General features: G+C 33.9%; 2 protein-coding genes across 8 annotated transcripts; one reads left to right on the forward strand and one right to left on the reverse strand.

Moving 5' to 3' along the window:
* Window positions 1-1,525: 1,525 nt before the first annotated feature.
* On the reverse strand, window positions 1,526-7,922 carry LOC126699732 (uncharacterized). Of its 7 annotated transcripts, XM_050397700.1 has the most exons (8): window positions 7,788-7,880; window positions 7,621-7,694; window positions 7,230-7,324; window positions 4,949-5,246; window positions 4,565-4,707; window positions 3,736-3,931; window positions 3,315-3,401; window positions 1,526-2,383 (listed from the first exon to the last, which is right to left on the reverse strand). In XM_050397700.1, the coding sequence occupies exons 6-8, from the start codon at window positions 3,922-3,924 to the stop codon at window positions 1,637-1,639; spliced, it is 1,023 nt and encodes a 340-aa protein (XP_050253657.1). In that variant the 5' UTR covers window positions 3,925-3,931; window positions 4,565-4,707; window positions 4,949-5,246; window positions 7,230-7,324; window positions 7,621-7,694; window positions 7,788-7,880; the 3' UTR covers window positions 1,526-1,636. The 7 variants fall into 7 exon arrangements, with proteins under 7 accessions (XP_050253657.1, XP_050253659.1, XP_050253656.1 ...); XM_050397702.1 differs by having other exon boundaries at window positions 4,565-5,246; window positions 7,806-7,922; XM_050397699.1 differs by lacking the exon at window positions 4,949-5,246.
* A 4,242-nt stretch (window positions 7,923-12,164) lies between these two features.
* LOC126698774 (PP2A regulatory subunit TAP46) lies at window positions 12,165-17,609 on the forward strand. The gene is made up of 9 exons (XM_050396203.1): window positions 12,165-12,407; window positions 12,516-12,638; window positions 14,676-14,762; window positions 14,860-14,964; window positions 15,196-15,357; window positions 16,108-16,143; window positions 16,238-16,309; window positions 16,638-16,918; window positions 17,160-17,609. The coding sequence occupies exons 1-9, from the start codon at window positions 12,315-12,317 to the stop codon at window positions 17,407-17,409; spliced, it is 1,209 nt and encodes a 402-aa protein (XP_050252160.1). The 5' UTR covers window positions 12,165-12,314; the 3' UTR covers window positions 17,410-17,609.
* The last annotated feature ends 1,784 nt before the right edge of the window (window positions 17,610-19,393 follow it).

The following is a 19,393-nucleotide window of genomic DNA, read 5'->3' on the forward strand; positions in this document are numbered from 1 at the left end:
TGACATTATTCATTTTGTATTTATTTATTTTTATGTGTGAAGAAAGAGGGAAAAAAATAAAAATAAAAATAAAAAATAAAGAAAATTTGATATTTTAATGAAATGTAGTGTAAAATTGATAATCGGATATATGGTGTTTTGAAAAGTATGTAAAATAGAAAAAGTAGGTTTGTATGCTAAAATAAACCTAAATTTTTGCATGAGTTCATACAAATGTTCTTCATTGAGAGTAGATAGTAGATACAGAAAGAGAGAGAGAAATAGCTTTTCTTCTCTCGCATTTACACATGCACTCTCTCTACCCACTGGACACTCAAACCCTATTTATAGAATTTCACAATGGTAGTTACAAGAAGTTATGTATAGATTGGATTGGACTCGTTGTGGACATACTCATTAGGTTGTTTTGATCTTCAATTCAAAATTTCTTACAGTAATAGATAAGAAATTAAGAATCATTTAATAACTTCCAACCGATTATAAATTTGATCCAAGCCACCCATAAAAACCCAACCTTAGCAAAAGGTGCCATAGATGCCTCAAGATTGCTTCCTATTCCAATTAACTCCATTTCTAATGCCAAAAGGTCCAAAACCACCCCTTTCTTTGGGGAAACAAATTGCCCACCAAGCCACCTTAACATTAAGGAGTTGGTGCATATGTTGTGTTGTGTTGTCTTAGGGCTATATTTTGGGTAAATTACAAAGGTGGTTTCTGTCTTTTATACCATATGTCAATTTGGTCCCTAATTTTTTGATTGGGTCAATTTGATCCATGACATTTTCAATACCGTGTCAATTTAGTCTATGCCGCTATATCCTTGATGTGTCAAACAAAATAATAAAAAACTAATTTTCATACCACATCAACTGCTAACTGTACTGCCACATCATTTAAAAAAAAAAAACTCAAATTACCTTAACTTTTCAAATGTTAAGTTTCTTGTTTTGTTTGCCAATTACCATTTTCAGTTTGCTTTTCATATGTCTTTCGAAAAGCAACAAAACTTTTTCTTGTGCAACATGCATGTAGTCATGTAGAGAAATACAGATTGACCAAAAAGTTGGCTTGAAGTATACTTAGAAAGTGAAAGATTGCCTATTTAGGAACTATGAACTTCTCGAACACATGACAAGATCCACCTGAATGAACTTATATTAATTAAGTTCTGAACCACCAAGTACATCCTGTATGTTTTCATGAGCTTCAATAAATTGGCACATATCAACCATATCATAAGAAACTGTAGGTAATATCTACAGGTTCCAGAAGAAAGAAACATTAACACCCATAGCTTGCTGCAGGCAAAAATGTATGGATCATTGAGCTGTTTTTTCTGTTTATCTTCACACTTTTAAAATAAATAAATAAATAAAAACCTTAGCCCCATACTAAAAGGAAATTTCGTGAAATGAATTGGCTTATTCACATAAGAAACTTTAGGAAAGAAATATTAAAGGCTAAATAAATGGTCAAAACTAGCATTTGTAATAGGATTGAGAAGTTCAGTTATAGTGCGAGCATATTGAAACCTTAAAAAATATATTTATAAAGGCAAACTGCCAAACAGTTAAAAGGTATACAAGCTAGCTTTTCAAAATTAAGTCAAAGAAAATAAATATAGACTAAGAAGAGTTTATTCCTCGAATTGAAAATTATCTAACATACTGCGAATCAGTGACCAGTTATTTCTAATTTTCTCCTCAGTGAAAACTACTTCAATAGTCAGGTTCTTCATTTCTTCTTCAGATCTAGAAAGAGACTCGGACTGTCTTGACACTTCTTCATTCTGTTGGAGCAGTCCATCCACAAATGCCTTAGCCTCATTCTTTTTCTGAACACATCTATTGACTTTGGCTTGAGCCTTGCAAAGTTCTTGTTCTGCTTGCATCAATTCATTTGATGCAGTGGTCAAATCTTGCAAAGCATCAGCTACTTGAATTTTGAATGCTGCTCTAGGATCTGGAGTGTGAGAGATGATATGATTAAGAGCTTCAATTCTGTCTCTTTTATCTCTGATCTGAGAAAGGTCTTTGACAGAATTCTCATATTGGTCCATGAACATAGAAAGAATTGGACCTTCAATCCCATCTTCTTTATGCATGTAGGGGAGTATGGACTGACAGAGTTCATAGAATCGACCTTGAGCAACATCATCTAGGAGAACTTCATCTACAGAATTGACCAAATAAGAGCGAATGCACAGTAAGGTCTCATTCAGCTTGACGGAATCCATATTTGATGATGCTGAAGGTATGCTTGTTTCGAGATTCTCAAGTACAGCACGAGCCTTGGCAAATATGTCTTCATCATCCCCTTGTTCTTCAGCTTCTTGCACTCTTTTTCCTTCATCTTTTTCTGTCAGATTCATTGAAGCAAAATCCTGAAAAAGGAGAAAATTGATTAGAGAAAAATGTAAACTTGTGAGAAGATTTAATAATAGCTTGACAAAGAAGACATTCTGAGTTGGAACCAACTATTGGTATACTACATAAGGTATCTAGTTCAACATCTATGGAAGGATCCATTGTGGTTTCCTGAGATGTAACTCAACCCCATTAAAGGTATATTATTTCTGATAACATCAAAGAAAATATATCTGAAATGATCCTTAAACACTTGGGCCAGGTATCCAACAAGCCTTGAAGTGCTTCAGGGGTGTTGAAATAGGACAAGTAAATGTCCCACCATTCCTCAAATGGTTTAGAGGATTCAGACCACCTCCAGAACAACTTCAATTTAAAAGATTCTGTTTGAGCTTCATCTTTGGAGTTCAAAACATTGATCTCATCCATTTTTACAGTTGCTCTCTCATGCCAAGGCACATTGCTAGTGACAATAGGTGGGAGAGGAATCAGTTGCTCAAATACAAGTTGGCGAGCAGCAAAAGAGGGATTATAAGCCTCCAATGAACCTTTAACTCCACTATTTACAACCAAATCACGAGCTCTCAGTATACTTGCCCAAATAGCACTGTTCTCTTTGTTGGCATAGTTATCATTCTTGAGATTCATGAAATCTTTTGAGCCATAGTCTATACTTTTTTTTTTTTTTGTTAAACACATAATTATACAGTTCTCCACCTTAAACCTCTTTCAAACCATGCTGCTACCACTGCAATGTCCTCCACCACTGCTAACTCTATCATCACAGCTGTTATTGTTAATGTAACACTTTATTTACATATGGGCTGACCAACTATGATTTGTTTAATACATTGAAACAAAAGGAAAACAAATAAATATTTGAAGTTTTAAAAATAAATAGATAACCTTTCAAAAGGCTTAACTAATTGATGCTTCACAGAATCTTACCTCTGTGTTCTGTGGTGAATGTGAGAACGTGTTTTGTTCAAGTGATGATTTCATCTGGTGCAGCTTCAATGAAGGTGGGAAAGAGGCCTGAAAATGATTAAAAAAAAACTCATTTTTGCAAGTCTTATTGCCTTCTTCAAATTAATATATAATCTCAGTTGCATGTTTTTGTATTATGATAGTCAGCCTAGGTTATTTTAATTTAAGCTTTACATCAGAATCCCTTCAAATATGTTAAAAAAATTTTTTTTTTTTTTTTTGGGGCACTTTAACATTAATATATCATATCAAGATATAATTTCATAATAATTTATGTTATACTTTTCATCATTCCATTAAGACTAAATAAACAGTATTTAAAATTTTATTTAAATAAAAATCTCATGCATTGTATGGGGTTACAAGCTAGTTTATAGAATACCTGTTTGTCTTGAGCTTTAGGCTGATTTTTCTTGTTGTACTGACACTTTTCAGGAAGCAAAAGTTTAGTGCCTTCACGGTTCCTCCTATGCACCCTCTTATCCCTTTCAATTTTTTGTTGCTCTTCCATATCTTTCTTCTTCTTCTTTTCTTCTTCTTGTACGAGCCTGATCTGCTTGGCTCTCAACATTTCAAAACTGCTTCACCAAAAAAAAAAAAAAAACCTTATGACCAAAATGCACAATGCGCTAAATTTGCGTCACCTAAATTCCCAAGGGCTAAGTAAACAACTTGTGTCAACCATACTAAGTCATCATGATACATAATAGAGTTCTTCTTATGAAAGTAAATGCACTGGTAATGTGAACAATGCCTGTAATAACTACTCATTAAAGGCTTCATTTTCTTGCTAATTGAACTGCTAAAATAAATATCTAGCTCACGTCCATTCATGAAACTACTAATATTTTAATACATGAGGCCTACTGATTTAAATCTAATCAAATTGCAATAAATTGAATATCCCTAACCAAATTTATATGTACAGAATTTTCTTGTGCTAGAGGCTTGATACTCAATATTTTTATAAATAAATGAGGCATCAAGTTACTCTTACAGGTATGGCAATGAGCCAATGAGTACAAGTAATTAACCAACAAGAAAATCTTTAACTGAACATAACATAATATCAACTAACTCTTACAACCAGGTGTGTGGAAGTCAGAGACAAAATATAAGCAATTAACATAGAAAATATGGAGAAGTGACACAACAAAAAATAAGAGCCAAGTAGTCATATATCTATAATGATAAATTTTACCTAACCGCACCTATAAAATCTCTACCACAAAGTCATTACGAATTGAATGCTGTCACCCCTTCTGTTCTGGTCAGGTCATGCAGCAGCAAGCTTCTAATTCTTTTCTGGAACTGAGAGAGTTAGCCACCTCCATACTTGAGTGTGTTACTCAACCTACATCAACAAGTTATTTATTTTCACTAGGCTTTCACAGAAATTTAAAATTTTTAATCATATATTTCACAAGTATTGCAGCTTGTGCTACTCTGGATTGAATTAGAGTCTGCCATAGAGTAGAGATGAAACAGAAAACAAACTTCATTCAAAGATTTTCGGGGGAAATAAACACAATCTTTCATTAAGTAATGAGATTTCTCTCTATCTTTCCACATAATATGAAATGGGTGCCACTGACAATTAGATCTCCTTATCCCAGCCCTTCCTTGCACCAGATTAATGTGAGAATTTCCCTTTTGCTCTTCATGACTGCCTTCATAATCCACCCAAGCCAACACTTTTCACCAATAATCTCCATCTCCATCACAGCAAACCACACTTTAAAATCATCTTTGCCACCACTTACCTCTAGCCACCTACCACTGTCACTGCCAACCTTGTCCTAACTTCAGTCATCACCATTGATGACTCAATAAGCCAATAGAAATTGTAAACACATCACCATCAAGCTCACCAAACCATGCACAAAATCAACACTGAAACAAAGAAAAAACCAATGATTGGAACCAACCCCCACCTTTTGAACTTGATTACTCATCAATATACAGCTCCATATCTAATAAAAAGCAAATCAAGAAAGCGAAGAAAGCCCAAACAGGTTCTGTTTCATAATTTCTGACAGTATTTTGTTGGCACTTTTACCATCTGTTTGAATGAGCTTATTTTCATGGGTTTATTTGTTTAAAAATAAGTTACATAAAAGTAAAGCTATATCTTAAAAAATGAGGCTTTAAAAATTTGTACCTAGCCAAATAATCAAAATAAGAAAAAACAGAAGAGACCCTTGAATTGCAGAACGACCCTGAAATAGTGCTTTTTACATAATTGCCAAATTGGTGCTTATGTGCAAAGCACTTTTGTCTAATGAGGCCCAAAAGTGATTTTGGGAAAAGGTTACCAAATGCACACTTGCACCGGCAGGTCTGTGCACTTAAGTGTGCTTGACACTTCTGCCAAGCAACTATGATAGGGGGATAAGGTGGAAAAAGAAACAAGTCAAGAAACTATGGTAGTAAGAAATACTATATTTTCCTAAACCAACTTTTTACTTCCCTTTTTTTTGTGGATAGGTAACCTTTTTGCTCCCCTTCTGTCCTTCACCTTAACAAATTTAAAATTAAATCAGAAAAAGTGGGGAGAGATTGGGGGGGGGGGGGGGGGGGTTGTTGTGAGGACCGCTTCCTTTCCTTCTCTTCTATCCTTGCCTTTCACCCTCTTTCAGTTTGCATTAACAAAACAGAGTGTAAACATAGCAATTATAGATCTCATTGCAACTTGGGGTTCTTCAATTTGTAGGATATACAACAAACTACAACAAAGACTAGCAAACAGTAGGCAGGTAAAAACAATGAACATAACTATCATTCTTGTTCTTGTCAAAGCAAATTTCCTAATTGCACTAAGCTTTCTATCTAAATTTTTCACCCAACTTTGAAAAGCCACCTACTGTGATTAGTTCTGGCCTTCCAATTATCATAGTTGGAGATGGAATTCAGACTAAGACATCACAAATTGAGGTGGACAACCAGCACAGTACTATAAGGGTCACGCATTTTACAACTTTATAGCCCAATCACCTCCATATAAGCATGGACTTAATGAAATATTCCTTTCAACTTTAAATCTTAAGGACATTTCATTACTAAAAGTACCTATCCTTCAAACCAATAGAAAACTAATACTACTGTCAATATCATATAACCTAGGGTCAGACTCATTGGAGGGATTTTAGGCAACTTATCTGATTCCCACTCATATTAGTCTCTGAAAAGCATTCCTACTCATATCAAAACAAGTGCACTAAACATGGACTGAAGTAAAAGAAAATGAAGTAGTTTATTTGTTCCCAGTAATAAGAGCCACAGAGGACTACTGCAGGCCTTGTATGATGCAAGTATGTGAAAAATTGAAGTCTGACAAAATAATTTGTGGTAACTTCTAGCCCACAAATATCCATTGTCCACAAGTTAGTTCCTGGAAATTCCGTCTATTTACAACTTAAATCTAAACTATTAAAGCTAAAAACTAATTATCCTCCACAAATCTCTTATTCTTTGTTTTCCTTTTAATTTATTATTTACTCTCTGGGTAATTTCCTCAAGCACTTGGCACACATACTCTATGTCTAGCCTTGCACAGACCGGTTAAAGGATAGTAAATGTTTTCCACTTCCAGTCAAGGAGTCTAGCAATGAGAAATACATCAACTTAACGCAGCAGTTAGGAAATATCAATTTAAAAACATATGGCTTTATCAAAAGTTATTCTATAGTTGAGGAAGTGTTATCATTGACTTCCTCATCACATCATGATGGGTAAGTTATCTAAATCAGAGTTGCCTAATGCCTAACACAACTCCTCCTATGAGTAGTCTGCAATTAAAGGAGATAATCTGAAGCCAAAAATCAAAGTGAAGGTAAAAGGCATTTTGCATTTACATGAAGGAACATCAATGTTTACCTCAAGGAGTAAAAGTCCTATGACACCAAGTATAAGCCCTGTGCCTCCAACAAACCCAATGGACTCACCAAATATCAAAGATGCTAGTATAGCCACTGTTAAAGATTGAGAGTCAATTATCTGATCATCAAAACTCAATTTCATGTTTAAACTAGCATTTCCATTGGTCAAGAAAGTCAACTTCAATGGCGGTAAATAACAATTCAGCCATTTTTGTGATAAGTAAGAGTAATTATATTAATAAACAATAATTCTAGATTTGCAGTTACAAAAATTTCAAAATCAAAATCAAATCGTTTATGCTATCTATGGAAAAACAAAGAAATACAAAATTGAAGGTTAGGTTTTCAAGGAGAATGTGAAATTGGATTCATCAATGTATAGAAGATACCTAATCAAAGGTTTGGATAGGGAAAAGTGTGAATGTATACAAGATTTGGATGTAATTGTACCAACTTGGTGAATCTGAAGCAAAGCAAAATCAACCAAAGTCAAAAACTCTGTATAGTTACCGAGAAAATAACAGAAAAACACATAAGGAAGGAAGAGAGAGAGAACCTGTGAGGAACTGAGAACCTGTGTTTAGGACCTTAGGTTGAGAAAGATGTGAGCTAAGAAAGAGAGCGGGAGCGGGAGCGAGAGCGAGATACAAAATTTATTTTATTTTATTCAAGTGTGTATGGATTGGGCTGGTTGGGTTGAGGTGAGTTTTTGACCCAACCCATCGTGTAAGTTTAACTTAATCCAACTCATCACATAAGTCTAATTCAACCTGACTCAATCCAACCCTTAAGTTGTATTGGGTTGAATCCATAAGTTAGACAATTTTTTTTTATTACTATTATTATTAAATTGAGCAGTAAAAAATATATCACATCTGTCTCTTGAGTTGATAAACAAAATATAGATTAATATATAAACTAATATTACAACTCAGTTATACATTAAAAAAATTTATTAATTATATAATATATTTTAAATATATGTTAAATATATGGATGGGTCTAGTCGGGTCAGGTTGGCGGGTTTAGAATTTTTTGATCCAAACCCATAAAAAAAAATTGTAACCCGACCCAACCCAGCGAGTTGGGTTGGGTTGGGTTAATTTTGGCGGATTGGCTGCACACTCCTAAATAAAACTATTCCCTATTTAATCTTTTTTTACGCCCTTTTACCATGATGCCTGAGGAAAAAAAAACTAAAAACCAACTATTTTTTAATACTTATTTCAACAGTTATGCCAACTGCAGAAATAAGTATATGAATTTCCTTATTTTTACTCTACAGTTGTACTCAACTATAGAAAATTAAGCTTTTATTTACATTTTTTTAGTGATAATGAATAAAAATATGTTGAAAAAACTCAAGTTTATTGTAGTGTTTGGGCCCAACAAAAGGCTACATTTGGTTGGAGGTAATATAGAAAAGATAGAAAAGAAATGAGAGAGAATAGGATTTTGGGTTGTTTGGTAAGGAGAGAAGTAGATGGATTTTGGTGAAGCCCAGTTATTTTCTCCCTACCCATCATAAATTGATGCAATTGGTGTTATTAATTACCCCCCATCAATGGGTTTTGGTTGGTTTATTTTTTAAAATTAATTGTGGATTATTTTTATTTTCTTAAATAACAGTTTTTTTTAATTAAATGGTGGTTTTCACTTTTAATACAAAAATATATATATATTTTTTTTTTTTTTTTGAGAGAGAGTTTCAACCTATGGCATCCGCTCCTGATAATTGCTCTTTATCATCAGACCAAGACACCAATCAGTTTTTGGTGTAGGCGGGGATTGAACCCCAGATCTCTTATACAACCACCAGAGACTTTACCAGTTGAGCTAACTGGAACCCACAATACAAAAATATATTGTATATGTAATATAATGAAAAGGTACAATTTTTTATTATTTAAGGATTAAAAAATATTTTTTCTAATATTATATAATAAGGACATAAGAGTAAAATTATATAAATTATATATTCTATCCCTCTACTTTTCTATTTTCCCAACCAAATATTATGAGAGAAAACTAAAATATTTTCTATCTCTCAACTTTTCTATTCCTTCCCTATTTTCTATCCTTTCACTTTTCTATTTTCCCAATCAAACAAACTCTAAAGAGACCCACGAGGATGAGTCTTTATCCTAGTCCAAGAAAGTCTAATAGAGGTAATGTAGAGACAAAGGGTTGCAGAGAATTAAGAATTTAGTTACCAATGTCAATTATGAGGTAGGGGCCAGGGGGCTCTAGAAGAAAAAACAAACACTAGTGGGAGGGCAAGTGCAAATAGAATTATGTCTTTGAAGCTTTTATACCAGAATGTAAGAGGGCTGAATGACACTTCCAATAGATTGAGTCAGTAATTTACTTTAAAAAAATAGAGGGCGGATTTTTTATATATGTTTACACAACAGAAATGCAGAGCATAAGTAGAGGTTTATTGAGGAGTTTGTGGGGAAGTCATCATGTAGATTGGCTACTTGTGAGTTCTATAGGGGCCTCAAGGGCTATTTTGTTGATGCGGGATAAGAGGAAAGTGGAGAAAGTAGATGAAGCAGTAGGAGATTAATCTTTGTTTTGTCATTTGGTAATTCCAAAAGTATTAGATTGTGTGTTCAATTGGTGAGAAGTACTACCTTGGTGTGTGTGGGGGGGGGGGGGGGGGGGGGGGGGGGGGGGGGGTGGGGTGGGGAGATTTCAATGTGGTTCGCTTTCTTAATGAATGAATAGGGGAACATTTTACCACCTTAGTAGGCGGGATGGTTTTGTTGAAAAGGTGAAAGGTTGATGGCATTTCTCTCTTATCTCTCTATCTCTCTCTTCAAATCATGAGGTTTTAAATTGGGAATGTATGTCTTAATAGGTCACTTAAAATGGATTAGTAATGGGTAGATGGATTTTTTAATGAGTCAGATTTTGTGTTTTGATTTTTAATATTAAATTTGTTGCCATATCACTTTAAAATTTGACATGTCATAGTTTTGTTAGCTAAGTAAGTATTAGACTAATGGTTATTAATAGAATGACCAACTACGCTCATTTTTTAAACTTAATGGGCCAATAGCACTCACTTCAAATTTAAGATACTAATAGAACTCGGTAAGTAAACTTTAGGAACTAATAGTGTAGTTTCGCCTTTTAAAAACTGAAACAACAAACAATATTATTGTTATTGATATTTTAGAATAAAAAACTTGTTTGGTAAGCTAAAAAAAAAATCATCTGATGAATTTTTTTCTTTGATTTTTTACAAAAGAGTCCTTGTGAACCTCACTAGAATAATTAGAGAGTTTTGAGCATAACTCACATAAATGCAGCTTTGAACCAACCAAACTTGCAGTCGTATCAGGTAGGTACTTCATTTGGGATAATTCTTTTTGCATATTTTTTGTGCATACTACTCTTTCATTATAATTGCAACCAATTATCATATCTACTAATTTTAATATTTCAGGTATGGTAGATGCTTTTTCACATATAATCATACTCTATATGCTTTTACATAAGTAGAGGTTTATTGAGTATTTCGTGGGAACGAAATACCCTTCTCAACAACAGTAACTTTAGCTCAAGTATATCTACCCAATTACATATAACCCACAAATTACAATAAATTAAAATAATTACAAACAAATTGGCTCGAAATTAACCTAACAAAAAATAAGGACTTAACACTGTGACTAAATTAAAAGAATACCCATTGTTACCACCATGTACCCTTGGTGTATTGGTCATTCTACAAGTATAAATATTTGTGGGGTGTGGGGAGGCAAGGGCCAGAGTTTAAGTCTCCAAGATGGAGTTTCACACACATATACACTTAGATTAAGCTAGAATAAAATTTCTATCTTGTATATATATATATATATATATATAATAAAATAAAACCCAATGTTGAACTTGATGAATATGAGAAACAAGGTATATGTGTTGAGTTTTTTAGTGTTCATTAATGTTAGATATTTCTAACTCTTATGGCAACTTGGGGGTGTTGTGAAAGCCCTCTAGCAAAAGGGGAAAGTCTATTTTGGACATAGAATTTATTTGCCAAACTTGAGCTTCTGGTTGGTGGGATCGTGGGATTCATAGGAGATCGGTCTCAGTTTGATTTGCACTTGACATAGCAATCCAAACAATCTTTTTCTTTTTACGAGAGTTTCAACCTATGGTGTTCGCTTTTGATGATAGCAATTCATTATCAGACCAAGATATCAGTCGATTTTTTTGTGTAGGCGAAAATTGAATCCCAGATTTTTTATTCAACTATCAGAGATTTTACAAGTTGAGCTAATTAGAACCCCCAACAATCCAAAAAATCTAGTTCAATTAGTTTGTAATTGACGGAGTAAAAGTTAGGACCACAATTAAAGCCATAACTTGTCCATGTGTTGTGTTGTGATTGACAGAATAAAAGTGGTGAGTCCACAATTTCACCTCTCACAACTTGCCATGTGGACAAGTTATAAAAAAGTTGTGACTTTAGTTGTATTCCTAATATTACTGTTTTGGAACAACTAAATTTGCAGATTCATGATAGTTAACATAAATTGTGACGAAAATATTAGTTCTTATGAATTTGAGATTATAACCATAAGCTTTCATTTAATATGTATATAGTCTTCATTGTGTCATCTATCCAAAAAAAAAAAAAAAAAGTCTTTATTATGTTATGTGTGTTTAGGTTTATGTATATCATTGGATTTCAGTTACTTCAATTAATAAAATCATATTTCACCAAATAAAAAAAATTTTGTGATTTGAACCCGACTATACCAAAATCCAAATGGGTACCTCTCTATTTTTGATGACGTGGCAAATATGTAGGTGGGTGACCACAATATGCAACAGTGCACTCCTCCACACCCAACACGTGGAAATGACTAACATGCGCCTATGGCGATAAATACCACCCACTGGCCGCTCCCGAACTCTACTCAAATTTTCTACACCCTCCCTCTTTCAGATCCTCTCAAATCTCAATTCTACCCTTCTCAATTTCCCCAAATTTCTAATCCCATCCCTCAGATTCAATTCCCATTTTAATTTCAATTTCTAGGGTTTCGATAATCTCACCGGTGAGTGAATGCAAACAAAAATGGAGGACCTTCCTCTTCCAACACTGTTTGAACAAGCTCGTAAGATCCATTCAACCGCCACAGACTCCGGCGCCGATCAGGTACACTCAATTCTCTGAAAATTGCTTTCAATTTTAAGATATTTTTTGTTTTGGGAATTTGGGGTTTTAGGGTTTTGAATTTTGTGGGAAATTTGGAAAAAATTGTAGGAGGTGGTGAAGAAGGGTTTGGAGGCTCTGGTGAAATGCGAGGACATGGTAAATAAGCTTGGGTTGTTCTCAACTAATGAGACCAAGGAAGATATCAGCACCACCAATCTCAAATATCTCCTGGTAATTCTTGGTTTTTAGCTTTACTTTATTGAATTTTAATTCGTGGAATGAATTGGGTTTTTCTCTTTTTCTTTGTAGAGTTCATAAAAGAATGAAATTTAGTGAAATGGGATATGGGATATGGTTAATTTTCTTTTAGGGTGTTTTGGGAGTTTATAAAAGAAGGAATGGATTGGAGATAGAAAGATTTGAATTGGTATTATAACTGCTTAGCTCGTCACGGGTGAAGGTCCCTTGGATTACCCGGCAACAGGTTTTGGCGTGTGGGGCCGGTTACCCGTGCTAGAGGCGAGTCCAAAGGGCTCTTCTTTCGAAACAGTCATTGCATTATATATTTTATTAAAGGAATGATTGTTTCTCCCATTATTAGGAGGTCCTAATAGCCATTTAATTCCTTACTAGTGTTAAAGAAAATCCCTTTCAATCTATTCTGTTGAATTCATTTCCTCACTCCCTATGCACTGTTAATGAAACGTTTGATTTATCAAAAAGAAATGGTGGGTAAAAGGGAGAAGAGGAAGAAACTAGTGCTATATTTGATTCATGAGAAAATGTGAAAGGAGAATTAATCGAGAGGGAAAAAGAAAGTGTACTGCTTTTAATTTGGAAAAAGATTTAATTGCACTCTTAATATTCTACTAGAAAGAAATGAAGCTAAAAAAAAAAAAAAAAGCTTGGTTTTTTTCTTTTGATGAATAAGAGGAAAGAAAAAAGAAGTTGATAAAATGTGAAGCTTTCCTAAATCAGCCATTACAGGATTTTTTTTTTTTTTTTTTTTAATAAGCTCTCCATAGGGTACTGAGAACTGAAATTCATTTTTAGTTTGAACTGGATTTTTGAATTTTGCCGGTGGAACATTTATTTATGGAAAAATGTTATACTTAAATTTAGATTTATGCTGATGGTGACTCTGTTGTCATTAACACTGAATTTGGAGGAAAAATCATTTACAAAGAAGAAACATAATCGTTGTGGACTGGTTTTGCATTTGTAAGAAGGATGGGGAATAAGTTGATCATTTGCTTCTATACTGTGATACGCTCATAGAGTTATGGTCTTTAGTGTTATGTTTATTTGGGCTGCAGTGGGTCATGCTTAGGGGGTTAATTGATATGTTGGCTTTTTGGAAGTGGCGATTAGCTAGACATTGAAATGGTGATATTTGGAATGTGATTCCTTTGTGCTTAATGTGGACTAGTTAGAAAGAATGAAATCGACTAATGATTGAAGGATTCAAACACACTTGATGGAGCTTAAGCTTTTTTTTTTTTTTTTTTTTAACATATTTCTTTGGTTTGATGACTACGTTAAGTGGCCATTCTTTCTCTAATTAACTCGAGTTCCTAGATTATTTCCCTTTTAGTCAAATTTTTTCCATTAAGTACACATTCCATATATTCAGTTGTAATCTTTGGTCTAAATAAAAATATTACTTTCCTATCCAACAAAAAATTCCATTGCATGATTGAATTGGTCATCTGCCAATTATTGGCATAAGTCTGAATATTATCATTTTGAAGGATCCTTAAGTGTTTCTATCATTGAAGTGGTCCTACGACAGATCTTGGCATAAATCCAAACATTGTCATTCTACTGGAACCTGCAAGTATTTCTATACCAGTGATTGAAATTATGGAACTGGTCATCTGCTGTGGCTTTATCCTTTTGTCTTTAAATATATAGAACCACAATCATTAATCATTTGGGAATGAGCAACGTCTTTATTTAGGAGATTTAGATACGATGAACCTTCTTTGATTTTTTTAGGTTCATTAGTCTAGGAGACACGAAAAAATAACTTTGCTTCTTGGTGCATGATTATGATCTGACTGACATGAATTTTTCTTTTGAAAAGTTGTAACTGAGAATGGGGAAAATGTTTTTATGGGTATAATTGGACTTCAGTGCATCTTTAGAAGGTCATCATCACAATGTTTATGGTTGTTATAATAGCTGAAGATAGTGTAGTTGCAAACTTGGTAGTTCTCAAGTTTGGTTTCATTCATATGGAAGCTCTCATGAATTTCTTGCCTTCAGGTGCCATTTTATCTTGCTGAGTTGACTGAAAAAGTTGCACAAGATGACAGGATACAGATTCTTAAGGCTTCCCAGGAAAAATTAAAGGTGAATGCTTTTCATCACCTGAAGAATAGTTCAAAGCTTTGTTAAATTAAAAGTTGTTATGTCACTGTTGACACTAGGCAACATTTTTTTTTTCAAGGAATTTATATCACTATGTGAGGCAATGGAACTTGTACCAAAGGAGGAATTAGAAGCATCTACGCAAGGAGTTCCAAATTCACCTGCTGATCAGAGGGCTCGCAAGGTAGGTTTAATTTAATTTCTTTTTTAAATTGTTCAATATATGAGAAGCACAAATTTTTATGTTATGACTCAAACCCCCGAAGGTTCAAAGCCTATGCGATTTTTCTGTTCTCCTTTTTGTAATCTCCCAAGACATGAATGTTGCATTTGCAGCATATTATGGTGGTTAAAAATGTGGAATGGCAGATTCTTCTTGTAATATAGTACTTACTCATCTTGTGCCTGTATCTAGATTGCTCGGTTCAAACGCCAAAAAGCTGCAGAAGCAAAATTGCTGGAAATAAAGGAGCGGAAGGAGCGGCGTAGACGTTCTACCAAAGCAGCTGCCTTATCCACTCCTGTTGAGGCAGGAGAGGAAGATGAGCTGGATGATGATGGAGAAGAAGAAAGAGAGGTTAGCTGATTGGTCATTTGTTTCGGGTGCTGCTATGTGTACTCCATTGTTATTTTTTGCTTCATATCGTGAGTGCTGGGATGTCCCTGAAATGCAGAAAGTCAACTCTAGGAAACTTTATTTTAAACTTTTATCAAAGTTGTTGTCTCCCCACCTTCAGGAGAAAAAATGTTACCGATTTTAATTGTTTTTGAAGATTTCCTTTTGTGATTCTGCCTGATCAGGTCATGTCCCAGAGTATGTTGACATCACCTTACACCTCACTGGTGCAATCAATAAGATCTAAAAGGTTTTAAAATGCATTTACTGACATTTGACTGGATCTTTTGTGTACTGACAATTTTTGAGATTGCCATCAGCAAATATCATAAGCACCAATTTGTGGTTTTTACCCAACGAAATGCATTCCTTGGTCTTGCAAATGTGATCTAAATGTTCTGTTCTCTATTAATTATTAAGAATGATGGTTTTTTTTTTTCAATTTAAATCAAAATGGTTTCAGACTTTTTTCTTTTTTCTTTTTTCTTTTAGCAAAGAAAGTTACCTTGCTCTCTCTACTCTTAACAGTTTCAGGATAAATCTAATTATATGAGTAATCAATTAATCATGCATTGTGAAGGCTTAAAATTTTATTCAACTTATGCCATCAAGTATGCCTGGTTTATTTTGTTAAAATGTCAAGTTACATTTTTTTTTTTTTTTTTGAAGCTATTGCAGTTTGACTGAAATCATATTATTCTCCTTGTGCAGGCCTGGCTTACCACCATCTCTTTGGCAATCTGTAAGGTTAGTTATGTCTTCAATATAACCTGCTAAGTTCAAGGTTTATTTTCTTAGTTTAAGATCTCATTAAATCTTCATGCCATGTGACTATTTTCAGACCTTTGATCTTCTGAAACTGCTGAAGGAGGAGGAAGAAATTCTCTGTGCTGTAAAGGAAAAGAAATCGAAGGTACTAATATGGTTGGTGTGAGTTACCCGGTCTGTATTTATACATAAGCTTACTAAATGATTCTACTAGATAATTTGCTTTTCACTCAAGACTGTAAATTTGTTAGTGGTGTATATGTTGCATGCTGGTTCATGGTCTAGTCACATACACTTACACTTCAACGCATATATATGGTTGTTTTTGTTTCTTTTTATTTGTTGGTATTTTGTAGTAATAGTTGGTCAAATTGATAGATTATTAGCTTTATGCAGTTTATGGCTATGCATTTGTATGTGTCTGTTGAAATTTGTACATACAACACTTCTAACTTGAACTCTGTATGATTCAGGAAGGGGACAAGGAGTTCTCTCAAGATGTTCTTGATAATCGCACAAAGACAGTAGAAGCTTGGCATCGTGATGCTGCAGTCCGAGCTCGGTATACCAAACCAGCACAACCTATCACATGCGCTGCATTTGCTCAAGATGTTCTAGAAGGTAGAGCAAAGGTCTCTGAAGTACATGACCACAAACACCAGCCAATGATATTTGGTCCAGCGAGTGTTGTGGGTGGAGGCTTTACAAGTGAAAGGGAAAGGATGGCAGCTCAGGTTTTTCAACCTACTCACAGGTATAATTTTATTGCCTAATAAATATATACATCTACAAGGAAAGGCAAAGCCCGGTTTCTTGTTTTGCAACTTTTTGCTTTTGTTTAAATTAGGAAGGGTAGAATGAAAATGATTGCTAAGATCTCTCTCTTATGAAAATGAGAGAATTTATGGAATACTAATCTTCTACTTAAAGGAAGCAGTTCTTCTGTTATTTAAAACACCCCATGTTTAGATGCTAAATCGAATATTTTGTTCAAGGTTGCCAACCATGAGCATAGAGGAAGCTGGTCTAAAAGAGATGGAGATAATGAACAAATGGCAAGAGCGGAATGTGAAATTGATGGAGGAAGCCAATCACTCATGGTACAAGGACAATCGAATGCCGAGGCCAGGTGAAGAGGACGATGAAGATGATGATGCTGTCGTAGAGAAGGCAAGAAGATGGGATGACTGGAAAGATGAGAATCCTCGGGGTGCTGGTAATAAGAAGCTAACCCCTTGTGGGTAAATGTGGCACAGACCGATTATGTATTCTCATCACAGCTAATTAATACCCTTTTTGTGTTCCTTTTTCTAAAATTTTGGCTGACTGATATTGGAATTACAAGTCTTGTAGTTGGTGTGGTCTCCCTGTATCTTGATAGCTGAACAGTTTTATGTATAATAGACAGATGATCGTTAGAAAATAATTTTCCAAGTTTTTTGCAAGTTTTTGTTGTTGGAGTGGCTTTGTTTGGCTGAGAAGTTTGTAAGACTTAATTAATGGATAATAGAATGAAGTCTGATCAATGATACACATACCAAGGAATTTATCAATTATGTAAAAAAAAAATCATACAAAACTATATGTTGGATGCTCTGCATGACAAATGCAAGAGACCGAGTGGTACATGTGTATTGATAATGAAGTTTCCACGTCATTGAGCACGGAAATTTTGAAAGAGACATTTTCCAAGTTGCTTTATCAATCTTCTCATCAACCCAAAAAAAAAAAGTGGCTTTATCAAATAATTTCTAGTTATAAGTTATGACCATCTTCCATTTCTTTCAGCTCTTAACCTCAGGCTCAAATTAATATCTAGCAAATTATATTGCACTACCTCTACGTTATTTGCAAGTTTTGCTAATATTAAAATTTTTATTAGGAAAGACAATTAGAAAAATAGAATGCTGGCCACAGAAAATGCTAAAATAAAAAGGAATCATTCTGTTTTATTTATTATTATTATTAAGAAAAAAATAATAATATAAACAAAATGATTTTTTTTGGGTTAAGAAAATTTGTGAAGTAGGCTTCAGTTAGCTTAATCAATAATTCTTTTGTTTTTGAATAAGAGGTTAGGGATTCGAACTTTGCCTACACCAAAAATTAATTAATATCTTGACAAAATGAAGTTAAGAGCAATTATCATAAAGTGGATGCTATAGATTAAAATTCTATCGATATTTATAAAAAAAAATAGTGAAAATGAAAGTGCCCCAAATTGAAAGGAGAATGTGTGTGTGTGTGTGTGTTTTTTTTTTTTCCTGGTTGTTGATTAAAAAATAAAATAAAATGATTGCTTCATATTTTGGCCTCCCTAGATCCGGCCCTAATTTATAAAATTATCAATAATCAAATTGGTATTATCTTTAACATTTTCCTTTCTTTCTTGTCATCTCTACTGATTTGTCTAATATCACTAAGCCACTGCATGCCCCTTAATCCTAATGCAGTTGCACTTGATTTTTCTCTCGTTGTTTGTATTCCAAATTGAAAAGCTTCAGTTCCAAATTCATTGTCTTCTATTTTTCTTTCAAAACCATTTGGTTTTCCTTGCATCCAACTTATTAAACATAATTTGTGGTGTATTCAGTGGTGATTAGCTCATTAGTTTTCTTGCGCCCCTTTAATGGAACCGTGGACAAATTAACTGTTTATATATTGTTCATTTGTTTGAACTTTGAACAAGATTTTTCCTGTCTTGTAAGTTGTAAGCAAGTGGAAACATCTGAATCTGTGAGTGAGGAAGCAAACAAGAATTTACCTCCACGGAGTTGCAAAATAGCCTCCTTGTGAAGCTCGACAGATTTGTGTAATTGAAATCTCAAGAAGCTTGATGGAATTGTGAGTTGAAATCTTTTGAAGCCTAACTTGTGAAATCTTTTGAAGCTTAACTTGTGAAACTTATTGCAAAAGTCTTCAAGAATAGTGAGCTTTGAAAGCCCAAATACTGCGTAAGATAGTCAAAAGAATAACTATCAAGAAAATCAAGTCATGCTACACATAAAAGTGAATAAAATAAGAGTTTTAAATTGATGTTCAAAAAGAGAACAGCTTTATAAAACAAGTTTCATTAATTCTACTTGTTGGATATTGTGACAAAAAATGAGATAACACATGATTCACTTAGAAATATTCATGTGAGTGGATCCGTGATCTCAAATAGAAGACATGCATGCATGAATGATGGACATACAAATATCGCAAGAAAAAAAAAAAAAAAAGATTT

Source organism: Quercus robur, chromosome 9 (assembly GCF_932294415.1).
Source record: "Quercus robur chromosome 9, dhQueRobu3.1, whole genome shotgun sequence".
NCBI lineage: Eukaryota > Viridiplantae > Streptophyta > Magnoliopsida > Fagales > Fagaceae > Quercus > Quercus robur.

Excerpts from the sequence above, each read along its gene's own strand:
- LOC126699732 (XM_050397705.1), bottom strand. The coding sequence starts at position 3,924 with ATGTTGAGAGCCAAGCAGATCAGGCTCGTACAAGAAGAAGAAAAGAAG. Across the intron at positions 3,402-3,735 it reads CTAAAGCTCAAGACAAACAG|GCCTCTTTCCCACCTTCATT; the intron begins GTATTCTATAAA and ends AATCATTTTCAG. Across the intron at positions 2,384-3,314 it reads ATTCACCACAGAACACAGAG|GATTTTGCTTCAATGAATCT; the intron begins GTAAGATTCTGT and ends CTCCTTTTTCAG.
- LOC126698774 (XM_050396203.1), top strand. The coding sequence starts at position 12,315 with ATGCAAACAAAAATGGAGGACCTTCCTCTTCCAACACTGTTTGAACAA. Across the intron at positions 12,408-12,515 it reads CAGACTCCGGCGCCGATCAG|GAGGTGGTGAAGAAGGGTTT; the intron begins GTACACTCAATT and ends AAAAAATTGTAG. Across the intron at positions 15,358-16,107 it reads ATGGAGAAGAAGAAAGAGAG|GCCTGGCTTACCACCATCTC; the intron begins GTTAGCTGATTG and ends CTCCTTGTGCAG.